The sequence below is a fragment of the Solanum dulcamara genome, chromosome 6 (assembly GCF_947179165.1).
Source record: "Solanum dulcamara chromosome 6, daSolDulc1.2, whole genome shotgun sequence".
In the NCBI taxonomy this organism is placed as follows: Eukaryota; Viridiplantae; Streptophyta; class Magnoliopsida; order Solanales; family Solanaceae; genus Solanum; species Solanum dulcamara.
In genome coordinates this window covers 14,273,471-14,284,290 of record NC_077242.1, presented here as the reverse complement: position 1 = coordinate 14,284,290, position 10,820 = coordinate 14,273,471, and the positions used below count along the sequence as shown (strand labels likewise).

Here is a 10,820-nt window from a genome sequence, read left to right as displayed (position 1 = left end):
AGTACTTTCTTATCACACAAGACTCACGAGGCAAGCATCCATTTCATCCACGCTGCATGAATAATTAAGATGTGTAATATCATCAACGATGTCCCTATAATTCCCAAGATACCTGAATTTATCTCTCTTGGGGATATTTTATGTGTCAAGCCTCACTTCCACGCCTATCTCATGCATCACGTCATTGAATTTGCACTTCACGTACTTCGTCTTGAACCTGCTCAACCTAAACCTTTTAGTTTCCAAAGTTTGTCTCCACACCTCTAACTTAGCATGAACTCCATTAAGCATCTCATCAATCAGTACTTGAGTGAGTATTTTTTAATAAATGATTATTAATTTTAACGATATTTTTTATTTATTACCATCTATAACAATACATAACAATACCATGATAAATCTGTTATGTATTAAAAGTTAATTATGCATTTAATATAAATGTATTATAAGTGTTTAAAAATATATTATGCTTGTTTGATAAGAAATTGACACAATGTATTATAAGTGTATTAAAATGTGTGACAAATATACTATTAATGAATAAAAACTTATATTATATGTTTTTTTATAAATTATTCTCAATAGTATATATTATAATTATATTATAAATATTCAACAAAAAAAATATTTTTATTATAAATAATAAATATTTTTTTAATATAACATATCTATGTAAATTTTCTATCGTGACCCAAGTGAAGGCCCAAGGGCCAAGGAAGCTAGTTGGACCATACCACGGCCAAAGTTGAGCCGTGCCGCCTACCAAAACATCACTCTTGTTAATTAAGCATAACTAATTTGGCATATTAGCATATTCTTGCCTTTATTTATTAATTAAAAAAAAATCAACATCTTTTGTTTTGTTGTATAGTAATTTTCTCAAAGACAACATAATTCATCACTATTCACGCCTAGCTTTTAAAAAAATATCTTTTTGCCCCTTTTGACTTAAATCAATAATTCAATTTTTAATAATAATTTATCTTCAAAAACAACGTGATGCATCGCGATTCACACCTAACCATTTCTTATTCTTCCGTTTTGCTTTTGCCTTCTTCACCCGAAATATTCTTTTATTTCTTTTTTTTTAAAAAAAAATAAATGTTTTAAATAATTTGGGTTGCAAACAAAATTATCACAAAATTATAAATTATAAATTATAAAATATTACTTCTTATACTAATTCATATTGCTTTTTAGATGAAATAAAATAACATGAAGTTTGAAGTATAAATTAATATGATATTAGTTATACCCTTAATTAAACAAATATATTTTAATCCTAAAATATCCACCTTATGTCACAAACTAAGGGTAGCAATTATGCAGGTATTAACAATTCAAAATTATTATTATAGAATTTATGTATGTATTAGTTATTTCACTTTCTATCCTTCATAAATAATACATAAATTCTCTCATAATTTATACATATATTAATTTTCTGAGTTACTATATACAAACCAAACACCATATTAATTTTATACACAAATAATTTACATCTTAATCAATTATTAAACATAATATTATGTATGCAAAATCTAATACATGCATAACTTACATTTAAATGAGCTATCAAACCACGTTTTGTATTATTGGTGCACAAGTCATGCATCTTTAGATCTTTCTCCTTATTACAAACTCTTAAAATTTACGAGACACCATTTGATAGCAAGTTAAAATTATGTAATTATTAATAATATAAAAATTAAATATGAATAAATTTATATATTATTTTATATAAATATTATTTATGTAGAAATTAATTATTTCACCTGAATATCTAAATTATCGATGAAATGTTAGATTAATTTATATATATAAAGAATTCATTTCTTATCTACCTACTACTAAACGTCATATATGAAGATGTATAATTTATTTTTTATCGACTAAAAAAAAATAAGTTCCTCTCTCAAGATTCTCACGTGAAATACCTAACCCATCTCACTTTTCCCGAGTTTTCCTATATTTTGAAATTTCTCTAGTAGTAAAAATCAACAAGTGTAGGCCTCCGGTATTTCAGCCCCCACCAATCCAATAAAGACAGACCCCTCCTCCACTCTTCCATTGTTTTCTCCACTACACACCTTTTTGCTCTCTCTTCTCTTCACCACCGCTTAAGGTACTTCCTCTTCTACATAAAAATAAGTTGGAAGTTTTTTTTTTCTTGTGTAGATCTGGTTGATTTACTAATTTTGTTGTTGTTTTTGTGTGAAGAATTTTTAAGATCTGAGAATATGGGTAGTTCAGGAGATGCATGGAAATTGAAGGACCATCCTAAGATTCCTAAGGGAAAAACTGTTGCTGTTATTGTTTTAGATGGTTGGGGTGAGGCTAAACCTAATGAGTATAACGCTATATCTGTTGCTGAAACGCCTGTTATGGACTCACTTAAAAAGGTCTATTGGATTTCCTTTTCTGGTTAAAGATTCTTGCTTTATGGATTTAGGATTTGTTTTATTTATCTGGGTCTTTGTTAAAATTAAATTATAGGGTGCTCCTGAACATTGGAGATTGGTTAAGGCACATGGGAATGCTGTGGGGCTTCCTACAGAGGATGACATGGGTAACAGTGAAGTTGGTCACAATGCTCTTGGTGCTGGAAGGATCTTTGCTCAAGGGTCAGCTAGTTCTTCTCTTATAATCTTTTGTTTGCCTTTTGAAAAATCATGTTTTTGCTGGACTTCTTTTAAGAGATCTTGTAGGTTGTTGAATTTGAAATTTTATTTTGGGATCTTTACCTGTTAATTTCGTTCTGAAATGGGTTTTTTAAAATTTTAATGTGATGTAATAAATGCAACTAAGTTACTATGTCCATACTTCCGATCAATATTGTAGGAACAAATTGATCCTTAATTCTTTTCACTCCTTTATTGGCTCCACTGTTGCTGTACCTCTGTACTACTCCCCCACATCAGAGTGCAAATAGAATATTTTTTTTGACTTCCTATTTCTAGCACTAATCGTGATCGAGGACTTGTTTTTTTAAAATTTGCCTTATTCCAGATGATTTTATGCAATCTCTGGGTTAAGGGAGCTATTTTAACACGGGTTTGTGTTTTTTTTTTTGGTCCAAAAGTGTAGATAGTTGCTTATTATTGTCTTTAATGTGTTTCGTTGCAGTGCAAAGCTTGTTGACCTAGCCCTTGCCTCTGGGAAAATCTACGATGGAGAAGGTTTCAAACACGTTCAAGAATGTTTTGAGAAAGGAACTCTGCACCTCATTGGTCTCTTGAGTGATGGGGGTGTCCACTCCAGGCTTGACCAATTGCTGGTACGGCTGCCAGTTTTTAAACAGTAGTATGATGATTGATTACGTATTGCAGATACCTATTGTTGTCACTCATTTCAAAAATCAATAAAAAGTTCTGTTTTCCCTTGAATTTTATTAATCAAATTTTCTAATGCTAAAAGATACCCTACATGTAAATTTGCTTTTGGTTGCAGTTGTTGTTGAAAGGTGCTTCTGCACATGGTGCCAAAAGAATTCGTGTCCATGCCCTCACTGATGGACGTGATGTTCTGGATGGTTCTAGTGTGGGCTTCATGGAGACCCTTGAGAATGATCTAGCAAAATTACGTGAACAAGGTGTTGATGCCCGGGTTGCATCTGGTGGAGGTCGCATGTATGTTACCATGGATCGTTATGAGGTAAATTTGTGGCTTTTAGATATGTGCCATATTGGATTTTCCTTTCAATAATGTTTGCTCCTGCTCCTAATACTGTCTGAAGCTTCTAATGCCCAACATAAAGCTTAGAACAGCCTTCATTTCAGTAACCCATTGACTTGTTTGGTTAAATTAGCTTGATAGAATTTCGTCTAGTCATATTTTCTTCGACTTGGCTGGGTACATCTTTGATGTGGAATAAGATAATCGGATAAAGTTCTTGTTGTGACTGTCTGCACTCTTCTGTCATAATTTGTTTGTTCAAGAAGTAATTCAATTCATCACTCTCCAATCTTAGTTTTGTTGTTTGTTGTGGTACCGCTTCTACTATTTCTGATATCAACATTTCATCTCTGTTATCAGCTGTTGTCTCCTAAAGAAAATTGGGGCCAACACAATTCCAAAAGCTAGCTCATGAAGTTGATCCCAAAAAAAAAAAGTTAGCTCATGAACTGAGGTAAAGTCCGACTAAAAAGACTACAACCCATTCCCCCACCTGATGTGGGACATTCAAACACCCGGTACACCTAGGTCTAAACAACTAGAGCTTGAATAACACATATTGGAGGCTCAACATTGGATAACCACACAATAGGATGGATCTTGCTTTATACCACACAATGAGTGAAGAGATGAAGAGATTTTTGGGAATTCTGAGCTTGAATATGCCCTGAAGCTATCTTGGTTTAGATAGTGGTGAATAGGAATGTCCTAAAATAGGATAGAATCAGAACAAACATCATAGGATCCTCTAATAGACTAACGATCTCCCTAACTGATCTAAGTGATATATACAGTATAATCCTCAATTACAGCTTTTAACATCATAATATTCTTGAAAGACCGAAAACACATAGTTGGTTATCAAAAATGAAAAAAAAAGGAGTTCCAAGATGCAAATACTTTTGCGGAACCATAATACTACTTCAACATAGATGTGTTCTGTTGTTTGTGATATAAACAGTTCTTGTGATTCTTCCAGAGTTTTTTTTTTCTTCGGTTGCTTCTTCCTACTTTGAGAAGATCAATATGGTCTAGTTGACCTGATGCTTCAGGCTTGTAGTATCTTCTATTATCCTTCCCTCGCAACTGTTATTGATTGGTTGTCATACCAAATTTTTTTTGCTTTAAAGCAAACTATATGGGATTTCATTCTTCATGTCCTACAGTTAATTATGAGTCATTCCTTTAATGCAGAATGATTGGGATGTCGTAAAAAGAGGTTGGGATGCACAAGTTCTTGGTGAGGCTCCACACAAGTTCAAGGATCCCGTTGAGGCAATTAAGAAGTTGAGGCAGGAACCAAATGCCAATGATCAGTACTTAGCCCCTTTTGTTATTGTTGATGATAACGGAAAGCCTGTTGGGCCTGTTTTGGATGGTGATGCTGTTGTGACTTTCAACTTCAGAGCAGATCGTATGGTCATGCTTGCAAAGGCCCTTGAATACGAGAATTTCGATAAATTTGATCGTGTACGAGTCCCTAAAATCCATTATGCCGGTATGCTCCAATATGATGGTGAATTGAAGCTTCCAAGCAAATACCTTGTTTCTCCTCCAGAGATTGACAGGACATCTGGGGAGTATCTAGTGCGCAATGGTATTCGGACTTTTGCTTGTAGGTGAGTTGATGTGATACCTCTTCTGGTGCCTTTGTTTGGAATACCTTGCCGAAGAAATTGCTAATTTGCTATATTTATTAACATTGTAAAGCCTGGAAGTCAACCAGCCTCTAGTGTTCAAAAAATAAAATAAAATAATGAATTAAGTAGTTAGTCGGAAGATAAATATGCCATTCTAAATATAATAAAATTTTCGGCAAGAAGAAACACCTAATATATAAGAGTTTGAACTTTCTTTGAACTTGTTTAACAACTTTGATACTTGTTTCAACAGTGAGACTGTTAAATTTGGTCACGTCACCTTCTTTTGGAATGGAAACCGTTCTGGGTATTTTGACGAGAAATTGGAAGAGTATGTGGAAATTCCAAGTGACTCTGGGATTACATTTAATGTTAAGCCAAAAATGAAGGCACTGGAGATTGCTGAAAGGGCTAGGGAGGCCATCCTTAGCCACAAATTTGACCAGGTAATATATGGTGTTGGTTTGTGACTGTTTGTGTTTTCAAAAGACATCTTTTTAAATAGCAAGCTTACTCTGGTTTCCGAATTATTTATTAGGTACGGGTCAACTTACCAAATAGTGATATGGTGGGGCATACTGGTGACATCAAAGCAACAATTGAAGCTTGCAAGGCTGCTGATGATGGTGTCAAGGTAATAGCGCTTCCTTGGATTAATTGTTCCGAGGGTCAAAAGTTTTTTAGGCCATGCCACCACTCTTTGGATGAGCTGCAAGATTTGGATGAATTGATTTCCATGATGCTTTTCTTTTTAACCAATATGCTTTTTATTTTACCAAGATGATTCATGTCTTAGTCATTGGAGCATAGAACCAATATGGTTTTGAAGTTCTTTTACTTGAACTTGAGGCTAAAGCATGCATTTCAGGTTATGTTCAGTGTTTTTTTTTTCTTGACATAATTTCTGAAGGTACTTCAGATATCTGTGAAGTGGGTGATAATTTTCAGGCGAAGTGATGACATCTTTATGCCAACATATTTTATCAAGATACTTGTCATTGACATCACTACTGGTTGCGACTCATCTTTTTTGCAGATGATCCTTGATGCTATTGAACAAGTGGGTGGAATATTTTTAGTTACTGCTGACCATGGAAATGCTGAAGATATGGTTAAGAGAAACAAGAAGGGAGAGCCATTACTTGACAAGAATGGAAACATTCAGATTCTCACTTCTCACACTCTTGAACCTGTAAGTAATTCATTCAATTTCAGCAATGGAAACCTAAAATTTATATTACTAGTTCCTTGCCACCATTCTGAGATTACCCTGGGTACCCTGAGTTTAAGAACACCTATTTAGTTACCCTGAGTGTACATTAGCTCTACAGAATCAGTACAAGTACGGAAGGGTACTTGTGGTTAGGAAATTTGAGGATTGTGTTCATTCATGAGGAGAACTTCAACTACTAATCTTAGAACATTGGAACACTATCCCAGCTGTGATTTGGTGGAGAGTTTGGTTAGAAAAAAGTATCATCGAATATTTGAAGGCAAAAAGGAAGATGTACTTAGCCTTCAGCAGAGGTCTTTTATTTTGATATCTTTTTGGTGCAAGGCAGTCTTTTGCAAGTGATGTAGATGCTGTGTTGTACATGCTTAGTCTCTTGCTCAACTTGTAAACCTATGAGCACATTATCCATCAATAATGCTTTTAACATAATCAAAAGTACTAGCCTAGTAGCCTTACTCTGTTTGGAGTGTTGATGGTAATGAATGCTATCCTATTGCTGGTTTGGTTTGTCAAATGATTCCTGAATTGCCTTGTTTTTATTTTATAGGTTCCTATTGCAATTGGTGGTCCTGGACTTTTACCCGGTGTGAGATTCCGCAAAGATCTCCCCACTGGTGGGCTTGCAAATGTGGCTTCAACCTTTATGAATCTGCACGGCTTCGAGGCACCTAGCGATTACGAGCCAACCTTGATCGAGGTTGTTGACAACTAGTTATCTCATAGACCTTAGGGTTGAAGTTTTGGCACAAGGAGCAAGTGATAATGACTGCATTCTACACTTTCTATTTATTTGAATAAGACATTTTTGAGCTTATATTAACAGAAGTTGACATTCTACCACACGGCCTTGTGATTCTATGATGGAAGAGTGCGATATACTGTTCATGTCAAACCCTGTAATCTTTAAAGGCATAATGTCTGAGTTTTCCTTTGCTGAACAAGAATTCTTAATCCTTCACTATATGTGGCAGAAATACATAAGCTGTTTGATGCTATATATTTCTTTTATCTGTCCTAGAAACAGTACGGTCCAGTTGAAGTTACTATATCATTTCGTGTCTACTTTTTTCTTAAAGGTTGATCTGGAAAAAAAAGGGAGGGGGTTAAAAAGGAAATTTATTCATAGGTTACAGAGCTAAAGATTATATTGTCCGTTCAAGTTTTTCGGTGGAATGGTGAGCTCCAAGCAAAAGTTGAAGTCAAAAAGGTTGCTTATACGGAGTTAGTGAAAAGCCTAAACGAGGAGGAATATAGAGAGGTATGAGAGGTGAAGCTAGATAGCTAAATCGATAGCTTTTGAGCGCATGTTTGAACTATGAAGAGCTCGAGTGTGAAGGTTCCGCCAAGATGAGAGAGGTGTGTGGAGGGTGCGGGGGGTTGTGACTTGGACCAAGTGAGCATGATAAAGTGTGTTAGGAGAAGAGGCACACATTAGAAGGATGAGAATGACAAAGTTAGTAGAAGAGGCACACATTAGAAGGATGAGAATGACAGTGTGTTAGTAGAAGAGGCACACATTAGATGAATGATAAAGTATTAATAGAAGAGGCACACATTAGAAGGACGAAAATGAAAGAGGCACACATTAGATGGTGATGTCAAATGTATTTTCATAAGCGATTGAATGAAAAAGGGAACATGAATATCATGCTAGGGGAGCAATCAGAGAGACATATAAATTTTGGATATTGTAGTTGCTTAAAAGTTGCAGAGGTTAAGGATTATTCGTAAGATGGGGAGAAGAAGAGTGATCAGGTTAGATAAGATCTCGATGGATTTTTGGAAGAACACATGATAAACAAACATGGATGGTTGATTGAGTTGTTTAATGTCATGTTTAGGACAATTATAATAACACAAAGGAATAGAGGTGGAGTACTATGGTTCCGATTTACAAGAATAAATGTGATATTCAAAATTGTAATAACTATAGAGGTATTAAGTTACTAAGCAACACTACGAAAGTCTAGGAGGGGTGTGTTTATCTTTGAGGGATTCGACTACAATCATCCCTTTTGTTAGGAGATTGTTGCAACAATATAGGGACAAAAAAAAAAGAACTTACGTATGATGTTCAATAACCTAGAAAAATATCACGCTCCAAATTTCAATCCTGGCACAACAAACATCTGATGCTACAGAACCACGTAAAAAAACCCTTATAGATATGATAGTTCACATGGTTGGTCCATCATTATTACCTAATTCAATTATGCATATATATAACTTAAGACAATTTAATTAACGAAAGAAAGAATAACACAAACGATGTTAGTAACTATCTAGAAACTAAAATAACAATGTTTACCAATAAATCAAGAAATAACTTTATGTAGTACCCACAACACAATATTTATTTATGAAGTCTTTATAAAAAAAATGAGCAACTCGAGATGCAATTCGAAAGTCTAATAAAGCAATAAAGAATTATTGGAGTCTTACGGGCAATAGTGTAAGTTCATCAAAAGTCCGAAAAGTAGCAAGTACTCCTATTTTACACAATATGTCTGTACCTGTTTTTTTTGTTGTCTAGCATATCGAAAAAATTAACAATGATATATTTGAATATTGAATATTAAATGAGTCTTGGACAAGAGTAACAAAACAAAAAATAAGATAAATCGATAATAATGAAATAATTAAATTTATAAAAATATAAGTGAAATCAACAAAACTTAGATAGATATCATTTAAATAACCAATTTCAATTCATTATGTTCAATAATCATGTAAGGCAATTGAAAGCCGCAAGTCAAATCAACTATCTGATTAACATGCCTAATCTCAAGGCGCACAACCAAATCAGTCAAATTCATGATCAAATCAACTCCATCACGATAACTCATGGACAAATCAACATTCATCATGTCAATTTTAAGGCGGATCAACGACTTCAAGAGCAATCCATCGACGCTATCAATCCCTCAAAAATTATTCTTCCTTTCGAATAACAAGACCGTAGCAATAGCAATTTATTGGGGTCATTAATTCAATCCTCAAAGACTATTCTCACTCTCGAGTAGCAAGGTCCCCATACAAGCTCAAAAAATATCAATTATAACATAATACGTTGAATCATTTTTTAATAGCGTTCTCATTAATGTAGGTATATTAATTCAATATTCTATTTAGAAATCATGTTTGAAGTCCTTAAGAGCCCGTTTGGATTGGCTTTAAGTTGGTCAAAACCAACTTAAAGCCCCTTTTTAGCTTTTGGACGTGTTTGCCTAATGCTGACTTTAAGCCATAAAGTTCTTAAAGTCAGTCAAAAATGAAAAGTTAGGATTCCTAACTTTTTTTTTCCAAAGTGCTTAAAGTCATTTTCTTTGACCATGGAAATTACTTTTATATCCCTTATATTTTAACTAAATTCCTAAACTACCTTTTTTATTCTTTTAACCCTAAAATTCACATCATAAGCACTTTTATCCAAACACTCAACTGCTTATTTATAAAAATAACTTTCAGCACTTCAAAGTTCTAAAAACACTTTATACATAAAAGTTACTTTTTTTAAGCCAATCCAAACGGGCTCTAAATCATGTTCCAGATCAGTAACTCATTTATAGAATGAAAACATGTTTTTAAAATAGCCACTTTAAAGTTCATCATTTTAAAACTTTAATTCAATAATCTCGTTCATAGGGTAAAAACATGTTCATATACATACATTATTATATATAGAAAGAAAAATACTCCTTTTTTAAAATTTAAATTCATCAATTATAAAAAGAAGCATCAACGCTTTAACATATTTGTAAATATGTAATACTTGAGCATGATATGGTATATGAAATCATCCGTTAATCTTACAGTTTCAGTTTACAAATAAAGAAAGCTTATTGTATATTATATGATAATGACACATGTGTTGTTTATCGATGTTATGATCCTAAATAAAAATATATAAAAGTCGAAAATTAAGATAGAATGTTAATAGATAGTTGAGTGTTATCAATAATGTTATTCTTCTTTTAGTAGTTATTCTTTAATTCTAATATCACATATTTTTTCCTTATTTCGATTATCATCTTATTTATCATTACTACTATTTCATTCTCAATTCCTTTTTCAATATAAATTCTTTTACTATTATATTTATTTTACATACTTAATTTTGAATATATTAAATCAAAAATAATCTCTATTTTAAAATAAAAACTACATACACATGACTTTTTTTTTTTACCACAACTATTGTTGTAATGGCACATATATGAAGAATTTAACACCCACAATAAGCCACCTAGAAGCTTTGAGAGGTGGTTCTC

The 10,820-nt window shown here is 33.2% G+C and overlaps 1 protein-coding gene across 1 annotated transcript; it reads left to right on the top strand.

Annotated features, from left to right (window-relative positions):
• Positions 1-1,925: 1,925 nt before the first annotated feature.
• Positions 1,926-7,544, top strand: LOC129892237 (2,3-bisphosphoglycerate-independent phosphoglycerate mutase). The gene is made up of 10 exons (XM_055967798.1): positions 1,926-2,125; positions 2,221-2,402; positions 2,497-2,624; positions 3,127-3,277; positions 3,451-3,654; positions 4,870-5,294; positions 5,569-5,761; positions 5,854-5,949; positions 6,352-6,507; positions 7,097-7,544. Exons 2-10 carry the CDS (start codon positions 2,241-2,243, stop codon positions 7,259-7,261), a joined length of 1,680 nt encoding a protein of 559 aa, XP_055823773.1. The 5' UTR covers positions 1,926-2,125; positions 2,221-2,240; the 3' UTR covers positions 7,262-7,544.
• The last annotated feature ends 3,276 nt before the right edge of the window (positions 7,545-10,820 follow it).